This window comes from Crassostrea angulata, chromosome 2 (assembly GCF_025612915.1).
Source record: "Crassostrea angulata isolate pt1a10 chromosome 2, ASM2561291v2, whole genome shotgun sequence".
Taxonomy (NCBI): domain Eukaryota; kingdom Metazoa; phylum Mollusca; class Bivalvia; order Ostreida; family Ostreidae; genus Magallana; species Magallana angulata.
In genome coordinates this window covers 9,763,327-9,785,612 of record NC_069112.1, presented here as the reverse complement: position 1 = coordinate 9,785,612, position 22,286 = coordinate 9,763,327, and the positions used below count along the sequence as shown (strand labels likewise).

The window sequence follows — 22,286 nt, the reverse complement described above, 5'->3', positions numbered from 1 at the left end:
TTATTAATTATCATATATTTTAGCATTGAAGCTCTTGAGAAGATGTTAAACTATTTTTCATACATTATTATTCTTGTATCCAACTTTTAAAAAAAATATTTGAAGTCAGGAAATTGTCCTTGGGTTTAGTTCATTCTTTATTGTCTTTATGCTTTGGAACTTATCAGAGTTACAAATAGTTTTAGAATCAGAGGTTTTAGCGCTCCGATTTTTAATCATTGGAAGTTCAAATAGGACAGGAACATACTATGGCTTGATGGCGAACCAAATCCGATACCATGCCTGTATTTCTAATCAGGTTGTAACCAGATAGCCATGTCATGACCTTGAATTGTTCGTATGACAAATTAGTCAAATTAGTTATATCATGATGCTTATATGCACTGTGCAATTGATGGTTGTATTGATGACTGATAAAATAAACTCTGTGACTTTTGTAGCACTGCACAAATCAAATATTAAAAATATGTAAAGAAGTTATCAACAAATTGTCATATTTGGCGATTCGGTGTCTGCGTCGATAGCCTTGATTCTGCAAGTTAGAATTGCAATGCATGTTCTATTTAACCTTTGTAACCTTTAAGCCATGTATAAATGAATGTCTCTAGCTCTGACCGTTTAATGTCGTGTATGTAAGCGATACATCATACTCATGCGGGAGATTCAAACCCGCGTACCAATACTCTTTAATTGACAGTTTTGACAGTTTTGTCGCTGTATTTGTGAGCAAAGCATAACTTCGGAATTGAAGCCCAAAATGTTCACTCATGATCATCGTAAATGGGCCGAATTACTGTATACAGGGTTACTTTTGCCCCGTGTAATCTTCACCCGTCTACACTTGCAACCTGTTGAGCCCCGTCTTGAATTCGCTCAGACACAGTTTTGTTTTAAAAGAAATAATTTTTAGGATCCTATATAACTAATAACTTTAGGATTTCGGTTTCGGATTGTTCTATTGTAGGTTTGGGATTTCCAGAATTCACCCTAATGACCATTAGTTCAAATAAAGTGGGTTTTTTACGATCTAGAACATTTTAGTCGTATTGGCGCCGGATGTACAGAAACACATTATTTTTCCCGGCAAAACATAACCAAACTAAGAAGTACTAATAGTAACTTTTTTTTGATAAAACATTAGAAAGCTGCAAGTAGATCAAATAGCACACAAACACATGGGTAAGTTCATACAACACGAGCTTTATTGGTTTATCTTTACGACAAATTACATCTAAACACATCAAACTTACAGCATGGGTGAAATAGTCGTTGACTTTTGCCAAATTTTGCATACACAAAATTATAAATACTACATGCTTTAATGAAATGTAAAAAGTCCTTTCAGTCATATTCAAGTAAATGTATTTCTTTTACATCGCAAGGGATTAATTTATCTATAGACCGGAAGTACGTGCAATATTTCTGCATTTTTTTATTTTTGGTCCTGGTCAAACAAAATACATGTAGCAGGCAATATGGTGGTTTCTACGAGTTTAGGATTATTTAGAAGTTTGTAAGTTGTTAAATTTTTATTTATATGAAATTAAAGGCAACTGACCTTTCACCATGAAAACATTTTCACTATTTGCATGCATAGAATAATAACTTTATTTTGTCAAATGAAATCTAAGTATTCTTATAAGGAGTTTTTTTCTTGATAAATTAAAGTGAACAATTTCACAAAAGTAAAAAAAAGTGAAAAAAAAAACATTGAAAAAAAAATATCTATACAATACGAACCACAACAACTCAAAAAGAAGTTTTGAAAAAAAGCATCATATAACTTCACCTTTCTTGTAAATCATTAGTTTTAGAACAATGCAACACAAATCTTAGCATTATGTACAAACAAATTTATCTCGGTGAGCTAGCGCTGTGATAATTTGTATACACACAAATGAAGGTTCGGGATAAACTGGGTTAGTTTGCTGAATTCTTCAACGGTTTATTATTAAGAGGTATGTACTGTTGAGGGGAGGGGGGATCTCAATATGGTAGGTTGAAGCCAAAACGTGCATTTCCATCGGCAATGGCATCCATGTTAATATTTGTAGGCGGTAAAGGAAGATATATCAACCAGAACCAAAAATCGTTTATGAGACGCCAGTAGCGCCGATAGCTGTATACTATAGGTGTTTAAAACCACCCTATGTGATTGTAACTACTAACACCTGAACTCTACGTCGAAAAAAAACAGTTTTGCGATGAACCAGACAGAGATTCAGCGTAAAGTTTCCAGCATGACTGTCGTTACTTTGCTCAGATTTTTTCCGATTCAAGCCAAATTAACCAATGATAAATTTTCTTTGTTGTGCTTCGACGTTAAATTTTTCCGCTCGAATGACATTTCTAAATAAAATGTGGACTTTTCAGTCAAAAGAGGAAAAACAAAAAGAAATAATATCAGTCTATCCAGCATTGTATCAATTGCTTCTAGTCTTCTTAACATACTCTGAAAAAAAAATATCCTGAAAATTTGGTGTTTTTCTGAGCCTGCTGGATTAATATAGGAACGTTGTATGACTGTAAGGAAAGCTAGGTTTTACCAGAAACTTCAGAATTCTTTATGAAGAAACGAAATTGTTATCGAACGGTCTATCTACAGAAGTGTTTCCACAATGCCTGACCGTAAAGCAGATCATGCCTATTCCAGAAATATAGACTAATATAATTGCTTATGCCCAAGAAGGTTCTCGATTCGGAAGGATTTGATTATCTCAGATAAAAATAAAAAATGATAAAATAAAAAAATAGAAGCTTTTGTGAAAGCAAATTATCAGTTCAAATGTTCAAGAAATGGTGTTACACATTTTAGAATTCAAACATTCTGAAAGTTTTGTAACTGTGTCTTCCATATTCCTTATTTTGACAGCATTGAGTTTGAGCCGTTTTTGATTAGCTTTAATTTTCTCTTTTGTCTCCGAGATTTGCTGGATCATTGTTTTAAATGTTTGTAACTTTTTAGGAAGGACATCTCCTGTGACCTTATCGATTAGTTTGATGATAACCACGCTGCAGTTTTTATCAAGGTGATCGCATATTTTTCTTCGAATTTTTTCTAGGTGTTTGTTGTATTCGTAATCAATTTCTTCGTCGGTCTTACTTGTAAACCAGCCCAAAAAAGCACCAACAAGGAGAGCAAATCCAGCTAATGCGGCAGCAGCTAGTCCGAACCCGACAGCTAGGGCAGCCATCCAAACAGGAGAAGTGAGTACACCTAGTGATACCAATACGTTAGTTGGAGAGAAAGACCATGAACTCGGTATAGTTTCAATCCATTCTTTTTCCATCCCAGAAAGATCGGATATTACTTGTTCGCAGAATGTGTTGATTTCTTTTTGAATGCTTTCATATATCTTTAAAACGCCATCAGATTGCAAATACTTTTCAACGTACAGATCAACCCGTCCTTCGATTTCTTTTTCAAAATCTGTCGTGCCCCAGTTGACGCCTGCAATCGGGGTCCGTTTTGGAGGATTCAGTACCTTTTCTTTGCCAGCACTTGTTGACATGTAGTCATAACATTCCTGTGCTATATATTCTTTTGCTTGATTGTTCTTTTCTAAAAACCGTTTTCTAGCCTAATTTTGTAAATAAAATATCTTAATTATTAGCAGATAAAAATGCATATTTATAAATTAAAATTATTGATAAAAAGAAGGACAACATGTCGGAACCACTATGTAATACCTGTTTGCATTTTAAAGTTAAGTCCTCGAGCTTAGTTCTGTGTCGTTTAAGCATCGATACACATTCTTCTTCGGTCTTTTTCTCAAGTTCAATTCTTGCACTTAAACCTTTTGATAAAGGTGTCAAGACTTGTTGCAGAAATCTATAAAAATAGACATTGACCACTTTATTTTTTAGTAACTATAAATTAGTTAAGAATGATATTATGGTTCCGACCCGAGACCATAGTCTTTGCTGGATATCACAAACACCTCCGGTGCGACTGAAATTCGCCCACAGCTTTTGGTTTGTTTTAGGTTGCCGATGGAAATGACATACATTTAAATTAGAGAAAAAAGTTATATACCGTTTTCTTTAGATTTCTTAATATCTAAATCAATGTTGAGGACAATATAACAACACATTTTCAGACCTCAACTCTTTCCTTAATTTCCTGGCATTGTTTTGCCCATTTTAAAATAAGTGTTTCTTCTTTTGAAATTATTACCAAAGACTGAAATAAATCGCAATTATTTGCCCATTTAAGCACATTAAGAAAAATAACCAATTCTTGTTTTAACATTTTGTGTCGTGTAATTGAGTTCAAACGGTATTGTCTTGTTTTATATGGGATATTGATGAGAAGACATATCAGCTACATTTATGAAATATTGAAAATTACAAATCATTTCATTTAAATACATTAAAATGGGTTTTCAAGGTTTAAGAGCAGCAGTTACCTTGAATGTTGTAGAAGTCTGTTGTTTTCAGCAGTTTTCACCATTGACTTCAAAACTCTTTTGAATTCTTCAAAATTTGTCATGGAACTATTTGTTTTTCCAGAAGAAACCTTTATATAAAAAAAAATTGATAAATCTTTACAATTCAACTTTAATGAAACGGTGATTTAAAATTCGTTTATATATAGTCTTTTTTTTCATACACATTTTACACAAAGGTATAATTTGCGTATGTTGTTTACAACCAGAATTTAAAAAGGCTTTTTCTCCGTCAAGAACGTATGCAGGATATGAATTTTTTTTGCCTTGCACTTTTTGAAACACTCTCCTCTTTCGTGATAGCAGACTTTTTTTTGGATTATAATCTCGTTAAATTGGTATTTTATTCATAACAAACGTTTGTACTTAAATAATCCTTACTGTTCGTATAATATTTCTCTCGGATGTCTCTATTAATTTTAATAATATGCTTACATTAACGATAATGCGAATGTGTTTAAACTGTTCAGCTGATTATATTCATTGTATTTAATTTAATTTCTGTCGATCTCTTAAACCTAAGTAAATGTTATTTTAAAAACTTTTTACAACCAGACAACATTGAGATGGTGACCATCTAAAGACCCCGCGTAAACAAATGGACACTACGGTGAAACATTTTCAGAGAATTTTGCTTATACATGTACCTGGAGCTATAACTTTTCCAGCTGGCATACTTCTAGTTTGATTTAAACTTCTAATTCATTCTCATTACCCCCTTACATACAGACATTTTTGTTCAATCTGAGTAGGATTAAACAACTGATTAAAAAGAGATCCGCTATGATTTTTACATTGTCTTGGTTCAAGGTCACTGCACGCCATTGACCAAAATGCTTTTTTCAAGTTAAGTATTAGCCAAATAGCGCCAAGTGGAGAGTACATGTATATATGTATGCTCTTAAATAGGATTTTGTGTGATCCAATATGACCTTAAAATTTGACCCTCAAAAAATCATTTAAGGTTACTGCACACTCATAGACAGTTTGTGAGTGAAGTATTAGCCAGATTTGACCGAAGGGGGAGAAGATCTGCCCCGGACAATATGATTTAATACATAACTCTGCGATTACCTTAACCTTAGACGTAGAAACCTGATTTAAAGTCACTGCTCACCCTTTACCCGAAGGCACTCTATGGGTGAAGTATGAGCCAGATTGGGTTAGGGGGAGACAAAAAATATTCTTCGGACAAGCGATCTCGGACGAACAAACAGACAAAAAGACAGACGGACAGACTGATAGCTATAAGGCAGCCGCAGACCGGGGCCATAATAGATAATTACATCTTTTAAATTCATCTTGAAAATGAGTTCCTCTCTCACTGATGGCCATCTCCGTTTGATATCAGTCTTCAGCGTATTCCATGTCTTTGTTTCCTCGTCCTCATCACTGCTGTCATCTTCACTGAATAGCGTATCCCATTTATTTGTTATGAATATAACGTTTCGTGGATCAAAGCACGGCATCTCGTTTTCCAAATGAAGTAAAACTATTGCTCGAATTATTTCTGGAAGCTGAAACAAACAAAAACCAGGAGCATATTTCATCTATGATTTATATGCGTATAATGCATACTATATAATGTAAGACAAACAACGAACAATATAAAGACCAACTTTTCAATATTCACTTTGTTAATTTTTTAGCTCACTTGAGCTGAAATTTCAAGTGAGCTATTCTGATCACATTTTGTCCGTCGTCCTTCTGTTTGTCCGTCTGTAAACTTTTTTACATTTTGAACTTCTTCTCTAAAACCGCTTATCCAATTTCAACCAAATTTGGCACAAAGCATCCTTATGGGAGGGCAAATATAAATTGCAGAAATAAGTCCGATCTGTATTCAAAGCGGAGAAAACCTTGAAACTGTAGAAAAAGGGGGGTATATTTTTAAAAATCTTCTTCTCAAGAACTACTGAGTCCAATTCAACGTAGTTTAGCATAAATTATCCTTATGGGAAGGAAAATTTAAATTTCCAAAATTAAGGAATAATTCTGTATCAAATCTAAGTTATTACGAAAATGATAATAAAGGAAAGGCTTGTTTCAATCAGTTTAATAGCTTCGGGTTCGGCAGCCGGTAAAATGGGTAGGCAAGACTTGGCCTGAGCAAAACAAAAGATTGGCCGTTATTAATCTGCCAATCTTATTAAAATTTCAGAATATTTGATGGACCAGTATATTTGTATTCGCTGTAGATATTGCTGCAAAATAATGCGTATTTGGAATTGACGATTGCCGTTTTACCCATTTTACCAAGACTCGTATTTTCTAAAACGAGGTTCTTTGTTTAAAGCAGCCATGATATTATACGAAAAAGGGTCGATCTGACTATGATGAATTTGCTTGTTGTGCAACAGTTCGCGTATGAAGGGAAATTTTTGAAACATGCAAAATATATTGGTGCCGATTTTGTGAAGTAAATTGAGGCTAAATATTCAATGCGTTGACAGTTTTCACACATGACGTTTGTGTTAGCTTGTTCTGATTTTCGTTTCGTTTTCATTATTTTATACTTTGTAACCTGGGAACTATCGTCTGTATTTCGTATCAAATCAAACAGAGACTTCGGTAAATCAAACAGATAACTGTTTACCTGCGCAAATTAAGCAAAATCTGATGTATCAAAAAGTACTGAAATACAATTCATTCTATCGGTAATTCTGCATTATCTTTTGCGTAATGGTAGATTAATGCAATAGGTTTTGTTAAGATGCTCGGCATTTTATCGAGTTTATTCAGTTTTAATAGAGTTTAATACCTTTCCCACATCTATACATGTAGGATTTTTTAAATAAAAAACAATAACTCTTATATTTTTTTTTAAAAATAGTTGATGAAAAAAATGTACCTATATGATCTCATATATTTTGATCGCTTTACAAAGTGTTGGGGGGGGGGGGGGGGCAGAACGAAAATATAGGGAATTGGAAGTTAACAACTTAACAGTGTACCCCTACCAAATGTTTAGTTTTATATCTTGCGTAGAATTTTCTTATTCTGGTAAAAAATAGTATTTCATGAAGGTACAATGTCAAAGATTACGTGTATGGAAACATAATGGTAAAATTCGAATATTTTACAATATTGTTTTTTTTTAAATTCTACCGAGGGACCATATGGCACAATATTTTTTGAAAGCCCATTGTTGCTCAGGTGAGCGATGTGGCCCCATGGGCCTTTTGTTGTTATGCTAATTTGCTCACTGCTCCCGCAAAAAATAGCATCATATCTTACATGTTTAGTTAAAAATTGCTCTGGGACTCTGCTTAGTAATGTTTTATTGGATTGGTTTTTTATTCTAGAAAATAAAAAAGTCTGATATCTATGTAATAAATAAGCTAAATATAAAATAAAGGATGTCACTTTTTATTAACTTAAAATGCTATCAAAGGAACAAGTGTGTCTGAATGTTTTCTGACTAGGAATTTTATTGCATCTGTGTTTAAGCCTTTAAGACTCATAAAAAGGAACATACTACATTAGATGTTTTTCATTTCATTAATTTTTTCTTTAACGCTTCTTTATTTAAAACATCTGTACGGCCTTTTGCTGATATGTGACGCCGTTTTCTTTTCCAAATTTATTCGACACAATTCTACAAGAACTACCAATGATTAAAGTCGAAATGTATATTTTTGTATTATGGTTTTTAAAGAATGTCATGCATTAAGAAGATAAATTATTCGATAATTCTAAACAAAAGACCTACAAGCCTTAACGGTCACCTGAGTATCAAAGCCCTTATACTGACATGTCAGAGAGTTTCAGGTTTGTATTTATGAGACTCCTCAGAATATTAGGTCTCTTTTGTTAATTGATGTTTGAAAAACATTCATTGATAAAAATTGGGTGGTGGTGGTGGTTATAAGGGGGGGGTAACACTTTGGATTGTCTATTCCTTTTGTAAACTTTTGGTAAAATTAAATGATGCCAAGTGACAATTCACAATGGGGTTTTCAGATAAATTTAAAACTTTAAATATATGACACATAACAATGAATGACACCAACAATGAGAAGTCAAATATGGCCATATTTATCACCCCCTCGTTCCCAAGACAAAGCCCTCTGTCCCAATGTAACATCACGGCATTATCAACCTAATAACAATGCGTGACTTTATCTCCTACGACTTGTAAAGACAAAGATGTAATTAAACAAAACATTCATAATGTGGCCATACATGTATTTGCCCCGCTATAGGGCCTAAACCCTTGTCTTGGGGAACATGAATTTCACTTCGTGGACATCAAACTCATGCATTAACTTTTCTCAAAAATAAATGGGATAAGAGAAGAAGATTTCTAAGATTTAAATCATTTTTACTATTGGGCCATATTTGCCCCAACCTTAGACTAAGGTCCTTGTTTCAGGGACCATAAATTTCACAATATAGTTAGATGAACCGTGGACATCAGAATCTTGCAATTAGTTTGTCACAAATATAAATAGGAGTAAAGAAGACGGTTTAAAACATGATTTTACCATATGTCCATATTGGCTTCGTCCTGGGGTCTGAGCGCATAGTTAAGGGGCGGTGAATTTCACAATTTTGGTATACTTCAAATCCATGCATTTAATTATTTTCAAAAAGATATAAGAGTAGAGAAGAATTTATTATTTGGCCTTTTCGGACTAGTTGGCCCTTCTATGAAACCCTTTGGGGGCTCTGAAACAATGAATTGCACATTTGAGATTTCTTTTACCATAGAGATGTTTCACATGAAAAATGATAACGATTTCCGTAGTATTTTATTTTTTTTTAAAGTTGAAAATATCAAATTGTTAACGCACGACGGACGAAACATGCCGCACAATGACGGACGAAACATGCCGCACAATGACGGACGGACACCAAAAGAAAAAAATGCTCTTATATTTTTGCAATAAACGCTGTTTTATGAGATTATTACAGGTCTTAAATCTACTAGCCTTTAAAATTGTAAATAAATTTAATACTTAAACTTTTTAATCACGTGAAGAAATATCACAAAAGTCTAAAGTTGAAGACTTTATTTAATCATGCAAAATCGCAAGAATCCAGAAGCTTCTGAGGCACTCACCAGGGCTCTGAACCCGCCTTAAACTGGCGTCACCTCTTGCTTCAAATCCTTGATCCGCCCCTGGTACACGTGTGTATTTACATGTAGTTCAGGTTTCTGCTGGGTTGCCCTTACCTTAGCACCGTACTACATACTATGTTTGTAATATAAAGTTTAACTGCAGTAAAAATTACTCCAGAATATTTACCCTATCCTTTTGCATCCCACCAGCACTGCCAGCATTTATCACAAAGATGAATAATAATGCGTTTGGGAGGTACTTTATGAGTTTGTCAGTGACGTTTCCCGAGCCTCCGATGCCAGGCGTGTCCACAAGAATCATGTTACCCTAATTAACAGATAAAATTCAAACTTACATGTAGATTTAAGTAATCTTATAGGCAAGCAAATTATAGTGAAACAAGTTTTATGCATTTCATTTCATTTATGATTTGTTCCATGTTAAAACCTTGAGTTAAAAGTTTTGTGTATTTATAGTACTAAACAACTTATTAAACGACAGTCTTCAAAAATTGTGAAATACTACGATGACGTGACTTAGTTCGTATTTTTTAACTTCAGTAGAACTAGTTGCTTTTTGTATGTTTATTTGCGACATAGCTAATTAACATGAGTCTTATGTGAATCTGACTTGTATCAACCAAAGGAAAACTATAATACAAATCTTGTATGGAGAATTTATCGCAAATCTAACTTGGGTGTATGCTGCGAGCAATTGACCGATGCGTTGAGTGACGATACTACTGGAATCGCGAGTTGCAGTTACAAAACAATTATTTTCATTGGTCGTTTTAGTACCCGTCCACTCTTACCTGCTAACGCGGTTATTGATAATGTATGCGTCAACTGCCAGATGTGTCGTTTAACTCCGTATCAGAACTGCAAAAACTAAATCATTGCAACAAGTAATAGCTTTCGAAAAAGCTTGCCTGACTAAACAAAATTATTCAATGGAATCATGCATGTATCAATTAGGATATCAGAAATGAATTCTAATTTTCGCTGCTGATCATAAATTTATAAACGGAACGTGCAAATTTATGACGAAATCTCAGTCTTTTCTTCGACATATATATCATTTGAAATTCAATTATTTTATTAAATCAATTTTTTTTAGGAATGTACACATATCATATAAGTGCATGTAAGGTGGAAGTTAAATAGTAATTTTCTTTAAAAAAAATGTACTTGTCATATATAACGGTGTAAAGTAAACTGAAAGGCATTTTAAAAAAAATTCCAACCATATAAAATATAAAAGGGTATACGAACAAACACGTTATGTTTTTGAATGTGTGTGTGGGGCAGCTTCATGCAATTAAAAAGGGTGGATTCTCAAATTCATGAAAAAAAGAAACCGTAACTGTAACTTTTATTTTAATTAGAATTCTACATTTGCAGTTTCATTAAAACATGCTTCTACAAAAGGGGAGGAAGGGGGGGGGGGGAGGAATCCATGATATTTCCATTTATTATATAAAGTGCCTCCTGCAAAAAAAGTGGGGAGGGGGAAGCTGTCCCCCTCACCCCAACCCCGATGCTACATGCCGGTGATGAAAACACTCGGTGTGCTCTGATGTATTTACATTATCCCAAGCCCTCGTCCACTAATCGCGCGCAAAAACTATGAATGAGACATTATGGCGCGAAATCTTGCATTACCAATCACGCAACGGCTGAGATCTTGATCCAGTTGTTTATATGAATTTATCTATTGGTAGAGATCCATAGGGAGGGAGTCAGATGAATGTTTTTGACATTTGTTTTGTAACAGCTACATACATGTAATAGGGTGCATTTTATGATAATTACATTCATGCATATTATTCATATTTCATCATGAACAGCATCATCATTATCATCATCATCATCATCATCATCATCATCATCATCATCATCATCCTACATTCCATATTTTACATGTACATTTAGAAACTGACTTCTATCCCTATAACTCCCTGTCTTTTTATGCACCTATAAAGTAATCATTTAATTACTTCTTCTATTGTTTTTTGATATTTTATAGCCTTAAGTCATTTCACCTGTATGGTCACTTACATACATGTGGACAGGATCAGGTGGTTTACGTAGCCAATAGTATGTTTTTATAATTTTTCCTGCTCTAACTGAGTAGTCTTTGTGACAGACCAAGGCTAGTATTCATTCGAGAAAGACCTGTTTTCTACAAGAGGCAATATAACTTATTCATTTATTTGATCAACATATTGGAAGCAGTCAGTTATAGTTAGTGTTCTATTTTTTTTTGTATTCTTGAACTTTAATACATAATTGAATAGATGATAATTATATTTTCTGTTAATTGGAACATTTGGCGAATTCTACTTTTTGAGGTTACAATACCTTATTTATGACAGAATGTATTTTATAAAGTATCCCAGTAATTCTTAGTTTTGATATCTAAGTTATATAATTTCATTTCTAATATACATGTATGTGAAAGGTTAGTTATTGTTACCATATTTAATACTTGTAATTAGAGAGTACGATTGTCAGAATATTCAGCAGCAAAACATATGTAATTGTGAAACCTTGTTCCATATACAGGTGATCGTCACAAAGTTATATTTTTATGTTTATTATATGTATCTTGAAAATAATGTAATCTACAAAGGAGATACATTGAAACTTTATGTTTTTATTTAATCAAATATTGATATTGATAATGATATAGAGCATATTTCTATATTTTTGTAAATTGTGTTCAAGGGCAGTGACTCTTTTTGACACTGAAAGTATGATGCATTATAATCAGAGTTATCCTTCTTTACAAAAAGTTTGATTAGTGAACTCTGAACTGTAATGTATTTAATGAATATATATTTGAATATGATTGTATATTTTTATACTGAAACTTATTGTAACATTGATCATTTTTATGCTGATATCTATTAATTATATTACAGGGTTTAATCCTTTATTCCCTTTATCATCCGAATAAATGAGGAACCCTTAATCTTTGGGACAACCCACTACCACATTGGTGTTTATTATACTTTCGATTGGTTATTTTGGAAGAAATCTATCGAATTAACAAACACATTTGATAAGTAATTGTTAAATGTACACTGATAACTCTCTTAAGCTTGTAATAATGATAATCCAACACCAATTATTACTTACTTTGTACCGTGATAGACAATATGTTACAACTTGTTGCGATGACCCCCTCCCCATTTTCCATCGTTCAAATATGGTGGAATGCTGATCTATATTTAAATCAGGATTTTATACGTACGTTGCATGGTGAAAGTCCCGTTTACTTGAATACTGTTTCTCGCTGTTGTTATTACATCTCATATAACATTTTCATCAATTGTGAATGGAAATGTTGACACCTTAAACATGCATCGGCTAATCTTTTTGTGAAATATCATGATATTGCCTGCTCCCATTGTCTGCACTGTTTCGGAGAATGCAACTTTCAAACCTTAGATATGCCTGACGTCATGTTAGTCAATCATTGACTAAGAATTCTCACAATAATCGCTTATTGTTTTATATGGTGAAAACAATTGTCAAAAACACGCCGTTTAAACATGTTCAATCTCCAATTCATTTTTCAGTATAATGCTTCATCGATAAATTTAATCATTTTTAGGCATCAATTTAAGATTGGGCAGTATTTATTTTGTTGTAGATTATTATAAAGAATTCACAACAGATACTTACAATAAATAAAAGATAAATTGAATTTTTGGAACTGAAACTAATCAAAGACAACTTCTACAAGTGTGCATGTGTTTTCAAACACTTACAAAAATTGATATTTACTGCATGTAATCGTGTTCAATTTTGACCTGATCTGTGATTAAACCTAATTATTTTGTAACTCACTCAGTCTGTAGATACATTAATTGCATGTTCCTCAATATTCATCAGACAATATTTACTACTGATGTTGAAGCGTTACTTGCCACTGACTTTCTCTCAAACACGCTAATCGACATCGGATTGTTAAATCTCTATTTTACATTTTTGAATGTATGTAAACAAACCACACTTATTCACTTCATGAAGCTGGTAACGATATTTCACAGATTTTTAATACAGGTTTACTGTAAAAAAAAAAGAAAAAAAAAGGACATATGCTGTAAAACGTCAGATGGATTTTACAACGTATCAACCTGAATTTTTTCGTGGATCTTCATTTTGCAACAAGCTTTTTGTGAGGAAAAACAGTCTGTTTAACTTCATGGTACATTATAACGGTAACATAAAATATATTTGTTCACTATAAACAGTGTCTGACCAATTTCTTCACAATGAACTTAATTAAGCGCAGTACAATCTGTAATGAGTATATGCGCCAATCCCTGTTATCAGAGAACTTAATCTGTTTTTTAAATAATATTATTTACACATGTACGTAGACATAGGTATGTTAAAAAAAACAGTACAACTTTATGATAGTTTTCTTTATCTACCTCGTGTAAGCATCATGTTCTCAACATGCATTTGATAAATACACGGGTCTATATAAATGCGCCAATCATAACCTTTGTTGCGAATCCAATTAAAAACACACTATCTAGAAAGTGTCATCACTCAACGCAATGCTACACCCGCCGTAGCATGTACTTTCATGTTAGATTTGCGATAAACAAAGAAGATCATTTGTGTTAATTTAAGTTGCACTGGAGGTTTTTTGTTTTTATGTTTCCTGCGAAAAAAAAGGTGGGGGCGGGGGCGGTCTAAACCCTCTATTCTGCTATGTGCCTAATGGTTAGGTCTAACTTTGCAAAAAAAAAAGTGGATTGGGGGCTTAGCCCCCCACCCCCCCCCCCCTAAAAAAAACACCAGTATAAAAGAACAAGTAATTTGAATTCTTAAAGATAACGGGTGTCACTAAGAGACCGCCTGTTCATGTTTCATTCCACAAGTTACATTTCCTTGTCTTTGCGTGACAAAAGAACAAAAGGGAAACTTAATATGTGTATCTTGTGCCAATAAATAATTCTATTTCTTATATAACTAAAGTTATTTACCTTTAAATATTGAAGTTTATCTTTTCATGTTAGATCTGGATATAGTGTGAAATTTGATGTTTCGTTATTTTTTGTGTTTACGTCACTATGTATTTTTAAAACATTTGTTCACCGATTCACTGACTTTATTTAAATATGTCCAATTTATTCCATCAATATATATTTTTGTAAAACAAGCTGTGTAAATTGATTGAAAAGGCATTATTTACCTCAAGAAGAGGGATGGGAAATTCCACTTCCACACTGATAAATGTGACGCTTTTTTCTGATGATGTAATATCTGTTAGATCTTTTAAGAAATCTCTAAGCATCTTGACCCCTTCTTTTGTTTCCAGATTACATTTGTCCGTCAAATCAGTCTCTTCTTTCTGTCCTTTCATGTCTGTGGTTATGACTTTTATCCTTTCTGAGTCTCGTAGTTTACAAATTGTAGAGGTGGATTCGTTATTTCGGCCCTTAAACAACTGTTTCCCCAATAATTTGTTGATTAATGTTGATTTACCTGCACTCGTTTCCCCTGAAATATATTTGTTTACAATCTACTTTTTGTGTCATAAGGAAGAAAAATCTCAACAAAGCTAAAGGTATCATACAATTATTTTTTTCAAAGATAAGACCTAAAAACACATATTAATCCTTTTTTAATTTACCTGCTATTACAATGCTATGGTCGGATTTTTCCAGATCATTTACCCATTTTCGGAGAACAGTACAGCAATCTGGTATAGACTCTTCGAGTTCATTTCGAAGATCCTCTGTACAATCATCACTTATGAGAAAATGTTCACATTCCTTGTACAATGATAATATACTTTTTTCAATTGCTTTTCTTTCCTCTGGAATGCTGTTTCTGAGAAAAAAAAATATTTTCATCGATGTTTTATGACTGACTTATCATCATATAACTTTGAGCTGATGTCATCTAAAAGGATACGGTTTTAGTAAAGGACATTAATTGAATCAGCAATTTAGAAGTACATGCATTGCTTCGAGCTTAACCTCCGAATTAAATTCACAACGTCTGATATGACAATGACATAATTACAGTAATCCTTTTTCCACACAAGCACTATTTATGTAAAGTATGTGTCAAGTTTTGAGAAAATACTAGTTTAGATAAAGAGTTCATAAAGAGATCTGAGATAATTTAGACTTAAAAACTTCGTTAAAGGTCGCATCCCTACATCCTTTACTAAAACACTTTGTTCGTGATATTTAAGAAAGATGGAATAAAGAAATTGCTTTTGACATTTTTAAAGCGCTAAGCATAGCTCAGCGCTTTATTTTCGTTAGACTATTACTTCTGGTGCATAGAATAACCGCCCCCTATAAGCAGAAGTATACATCATTTAACTGGTTAGGGAACCAGTTTCAGGGGTTTATGCACATAACTGCACGGAATATTGTGAATCTAATGTAAGGGGTATTTTGAATTTAATGTAGGGGGCTTACATACATCATTGCACGGGTTGCCACGCAGTGATGAGGAAATATACAGAAGCTGAAATGTTATACATGTATACATATATCTGTTATATACATACAAAAGCTTGGTTAGCGCTTTTCAGTACTACCAGTACTTTGATTATAGATAGGTCTCTACAGAGATTCCCAAATAGATACCTTAGTATAAAAAAGTGTAATGCTTTAATGATTTAATTTTGTGAAGTGCTAGGGATGGACTTCATTGAATTGATTGCGTTGTAGAAAACTCTGCTAAATAATCGTACAATTACATGTATACCTTGACGACCCTTTTTCATGCGAAGACTCTTTCTCTAGATCAGAATGCTGAAAAAAAAGAAATGAAAATCTTTTTCTTTGCTTTCCTTATACATTAGTAATGTGTATCTAAATTAAAAACTTATTTTTATAGTGATACGCACCTAATTGAGATGCGCTATTGAGTTTCAGGGTAAATTTCTGAGAGATAGTTCATCATTTCATTCTTTTTCATGTTATTGCATATATATTTATTGTAAGTAATATTTCATTTTTTATACACATGCAATTAAATGATAAGAAAATGTCATTACAAGTTACCTTTGCTTTGTTTAATTCCGACATATTCTTTGCCAGTTTTTCAGCATTTATTTAAACAATCTCTGGCTATATGCTTCTCCTAAAACTAAAAAAAAAAAATATATTTAGTTGTTTAGTTATTCCGCCATATTTCAATATAAAGTATTGTATTTCCTACAATTATACTTTGTGCATTGCTTCCAAGCTCTTCAATTACAAACAAACTTCACAAGACCTTAATATCAATATCATGAATTTTGTTTAGGATTACGCCAAGCGAAGGGCAACTCTGAAAGAAATACCTTGATACCTTGTCACAGTGGGTTAAAAGCATCAGATGTATCTTTAAATCTCGATTAAACGACTAAGAGGCCAAATGAAAACCTTTTATCCTTCTGTTTTCCATAAAGCAGAAGTGAGAAAAGACTAGATAAACTGTACGATCAGTATGTACTGGTCTCTGCTGATAAGGCAGGTAACAACATTGTCTTGGCTTGTAAGACACATTATATTAATTGCATTTTTAATAAACTAGGTTTCAATTTTACACATGGTAATCCTACTTACACCCATAGCAGCCTTTCCGAGCAGGAAAAACTTCAAAATCATAAATCGGTTTTGGATATCTTTCGTTGATTTACCTTATTTGTACTGAATTTCAAGGCTTCAGAAAAGTCCTTACAAACTTTACTTCTTGTTTCTGATATAACACTGTTTATAGAGCTGGAAGTTTCAGAATTGACACAGTCAACAAAATATAGAGTTGTGTCTGTTTAATTGTACGCTAAAACTCTGAATACAACAAATGAAAAGTTTAACCTTGGAAAATAAACAATACACATTGTTTAATTCACTAAATAGAAAATTAAGCGTCTTCTCTCGATTTCGTCCGCTTGAGATCAAAGCCAACATTTACGGCGAGGCTATCTGTTCCAATTCCAGGAATATTTGCTAACAACGAGTTTTAATTAAATCAACACACGTACATGATCAGTCATCATAAAAAAAAACATCGTAAAGCATAGCTATGCCTTCAGAGTATTCCAAAAGGCAGATATACCAATTGAGTACCTCACTAGCTATTTAGTTACCACAACATTTACAAAAGTCAAACATACATATTATTCAGTTGCATATTGTAGCGATTTAATTCACATTAAAACCGGTTTTAACGAATAGTGCTGCGCAGTGAATAATATCACAAGACATCGAATGAACAATCTTTTCATTTCAATTCAGCCGAATCAAATTTTAATTTTCTTTTTGTGTTAATTCATTAAATTCTGCATCAATTTTGAATACTGTTATTTTGTATTAAAACCCGCCGCTTCACTTACATTATTATAAGTTGAATTGTTGCAGATTTTACACTGTCTGCCATCGTCTGGCAAAGTTTTCCCACAACATAACTTTTAGAATTAAAAAAAAAACCCAACTATTACATGCAACACATCAGTAACCAGTTTATGACATATCAAAAGATAATAATACTGTACTTAATGGTTATGATTGTCTACCTCTAGCAGAAAATATGTCATTTTTTTACCATGTTCATCGATGTTTAAAAAACAATGAAAGATGTTGTATTGTAAATTATCAATGAATAACCCTTTGCTAAATGTACTTAACATAAACTTATTACCGATCCTATTATATTTTAACTACTATATATATATATATCATCCCACAAAGTTTGATTGTTCAAGTCATTACCGTTGTTGATATCTTGTCTCGAGGCAGGTAACAGACAAACGGAAAATTTTGTCGCATTTATCTCAGCAACTATTTATTGCAGATGCTTGAAATTTTTACACAATTTTTGTATAGGCATGTCATATCGTGGATTATATTTTTGAACCAATCAGACGGCAACTTTCTATTAAATTACTACTTTTTTTTTTAGCCAAATTTTTCAAACAAATTTTCCTCAAAGATTTCTCAGCAGCTATTTATCGCAGATGATTGAAATTTTAACACACTATTTGTTTAGGCATGCCATATTGTGGGATATATTTCTGTACCAATCGGATGCCAGCTTTCTGTTAAATATCGACTTTGCTTATTTTGCAGATTAACATCAGAGCGGGGGTATCACTAGTGAGCATTGGCTCACAGATATCTTGTTTGGTTAATTTAACATCGCATTGATGGCAAATGTAACAATTTATACTATTTTGTTTTGCCTCGGACTAGAATGTCGCGACGTCATTGGATGAAACGCGTCACGTGGCTGCCTTACAATTTTCTTTAAAAGGCAAGCGTCAAAATTATAGCGCAACATGGCGGACATAACGTTATTTGAACTGTTTTTCTACACAAACGTTTGTTTAATTATCAAACTTTAGGTCCTCGACAAAACAAAACACTTATTAGGTTTGTTACTGACTGTTTAAAGAAATTTGTGGGGTCGGTAAAGTCCATAGAAGGCGAGGCGGAGGGCCTCGCCTTCTATGGACTTTACCGACCCCACAAATTTCTTTAAACAGTCAGTAACAAACCTAATAAGTAATAATATTTATTCTGTGTAAAATAAATAAAAAACCTTAATAAAAAATTTTGGAAGAGCTGCCAGTGACGACCGGAAGCTGCGATGAACAAAACAAAGTAGTTTTAACACATCTACAACAATAAGTCTATCATCCCACAAAGTTTTGATGTTTAAGTCTTTATCGTGTCTGAGATCTCGATGCCGCAAGCTTTACGTCGCGGGACAGGAAAGGGACGACCGGAAATGGATTTTGAAAAAATGAGATAAAAATACTCGAGATATAATCATTTTCTGTCATTCCTGAAAATTTCAGGGATATCTATTTAGCCATATATGAGAAATTTTGCTGACAAAAAAAGGGGGAAAAAATTAAAAAGAAAGAAAAAACCCCCACTACAATCACTATAAGGTCCTCCGTTGGAAACGAAAGACCTTAATGATAAAATAAAAACAATTGGTGTTGTTTGTTTTGACATTTAGAGGTCCGTACGCGTGTTTACTCTGCTCCTGATTTGCCAATGGACCTTTGAGTTTAAACACTGTTTTTTTCCGTCCACATTTCAATTAAAAGTAAAACTATTAAAATCCTTAATATATTTTCGTGCATCATTTTCAGATGTTATATTTGTTTATATAGAATAAATGAACGACTGCGTTTACTGTGTACCAACAAATTTTAAAGGTGATGAGTTTTACTATCTTAAAAAATGTTCGGCATTATGAAAAATGGGAGAACACTTTTACATGAAATATTGTAAAAAAAAAAAAGAAAGAAAACAAATGACTTTAAATTCTCTGAATTACGCATTGACTTAATTTTTAAGGATAATTGAGCTTAAATGATTACTTATCATTAAACGGTAATTTAAAAAAAACATGGCTAACTTTTAACAGATGCTGGTGAGCAAACACTTTAATTTGTGTTATAAATATTTTAATATACAATATTTAACTGGTTTGCCATTTAAATCCGTATGAAATTAATTTTTAAAATATTGTAATAATGCACACCTATTAACATTTTTTTATATTACGCTGTTTTAAGACAATTGAGTAAAAAAGTATTATACATTACTTATTTCATAAGGAAATTTAAATGAAAACAAAGTTTCACTTTCAAGTACGTACATATATGCTAATGTTTACAAAGAAAAATCAAGTTACATGCACAACACAGGTTAATTTTTTTTAAAGAAAAGTAACATATTAAAGAGAATAAAATATTTAAAAGAGACCATAGTCTCAAAGTCAAAACAAAGATAAATCAACGATAGCCTACCTTTCTTCTTATACAGCTACCCAGTTGGTTTCATCAATTAAATTAATTACTAAAAAATGCATGACGAAAATAAAGTATAACTATGTCGTCTGTCTTTTTTTTCAAATGAGGGGTATAAAATATTTACTTTATATATCTTTATTAACCAGCGCATGCGCTTTTCATTTGTTATTTCAAATTCCATTGGCTCTATTTTAACTCAACGTCACTTAACAACATTATTTACTTTTATAGGCTGATATCCTAGCAGGTAGATTTGACATGATTAATATGTTTGAATTGCGAGATCTAATTTTCTTTAATTTATAAAGAATTATATGACCTGAATAAGTAAGTACGTAGGACTTAAAAAGAATTATAAGAAAATCGTTCCAATCTGCAGGTTAAAGCAGTTTTACGCTGATGTGAAAATTGTAAAAGCGTTTATGTTGATATTCAGATGAATCTTATCTTATTTTAGGAAATCTATTTAAAAATAAGTACCCAGAAATCTGATGCCATAGTTACATGTAAAGATTATTTAAGTCTATAATAACAAAATCAAGGGTACATTGCTTGCAACGCACTCGATATTGGAATTTCCAAAGAAATGTTTTTTTTTATTATTTGTTTATTCGTACGTTTGATATTTATATGAAAGTGGGACAAACCCTTATTCTGAGTAGAGGTTGATATTACGCGTAAAGATATGAAATGTGTAACACATAGAAAAAAGCTATTGATAATAGAAAAAGGAACAACAAGGATCTTTTCTTTACATCTTTTTTCATGTTATGAGTCTTGTAAACTATATTGGCAGTCCTTTTAAACTTCTTAAAGGAGACATGATTTTTAAAGGACGGTGTCCAATCCCGTAAATTATTTGCACAAGGCATACACAATATTATATAGTCTTGATCAATTTGCCAGATTAAATTTCAGGCCTGGCTAAAACATTTATCATAAGGGCGCTAAACGAAAGTAATATCAGCATTTATGAGCAGACGAAGAGTGAAACTAACCTGAAAAATAAATTTCATTTTGGATGTATTTAAAAACAAGTTTGATTTAATAACACCCCTTTTTCTTGAGCTACACCTACCGCACTTGGCCTCTGACACAATTTTTAATAACACTTTTATTTGATTTTGTTTGGTTACTCTAAACGTAATTACGGTTGCTACGGCACAACAATTAAAGGAACATATTTAAAAGCTTTTTATTTTATGTACGAACATAAATGTAAATAATAATGGGACCTTTGCCAAAGCAAATTCAATGACTCCCCGGTTACATCACTATTGATAATCAACATAACCACACAAAGATATCTTTTGTTGATATTAAGAGTTCTAAAACATGAACATATTTAACATCAATAAGAAATCAATAATGCCCTGTGCCTCAAACATAATTCTTAATAGCACACTTTAATTCGATTACATCCATCTTCGTCTTTATGTTCTTGTGTTTGAAATTTTGTTTGTTTGGTTGCTATCAACGTTGCTAACATTTATTATGGCACAACATTCACAGAAACATATTTTAAAGCTTTTAAGTTTACGTACGAACATAAATTAAAGTAATTACGACACCTTTGTCAAAGCATATTCAGTGACCCCACGGCTACATAATCTATTAATAGACTATCAATAATCAAAACAACCACACAAAGATTTCACTAAAATGATATTGAGATATTTAAAATGACACTCCAAGCAGATCTCCTTTTATTTCAATGCGTTTAAGTACCTTGTTAATTTTAAAAATATGTATTTTAAAAAAAATGTTGCAAGTCATTTAAATCACCAAGTTTCAAGGACATCTTCAGTCATTCAATGTAATTTATTGTTTTTGACAATTTAAAACTGCAATTTTCTACCCTGTTTATTTCAGGAATCTTACAAAAAAAACCTTCCCTTCCCACCAACCTAACGCCGTCCCCGAAAAAAAATGCAAAGCAACCCCCCCCCCCTAAAAATGAAACGAAGATTTAAAA

General features: G+C 32.6%; 1 protein-coding gene across 1 annotated transcript; it reads right to left on the bottom strand.

Annotated features, from left to right (window-relative positions):
* Nucleotides 1-1,186: 1,186 nt before the first annotated feature.
* LOC128172978 (uncharacterized) lies at nt 1,187-20,388 on the bottom strand. Its single transcript, XM_052838722.1, has 10 exons — nt 20,309-20,388; nt 16,563-16,647; nt 16,264-16,310; nt 15,170-15,369; nt 14,729-15,036; nt 9,701-9,841; nt 5,735-5,965; nt 4,410-4,519; nt 3,691-3,832; nt 1,187-3,581 (listed from the first exon to the last, which is right to left on the bottom strand). Exons 2-10 carry the CDS (start codon nt 16,584-16,586, stop codon nt 2,790-2,792), a joined length of 1,995 nt encoding a protein of 664 aa, XP_052694682.1. The 5' UTR covers nt 16,587-16,647; nt 20,309-20,388; the 3' UTR covers nt 1,187-2,789.
* Between the last annotated feature and the right edge of the window lie 1,898 nt (nt 20,389-22,286).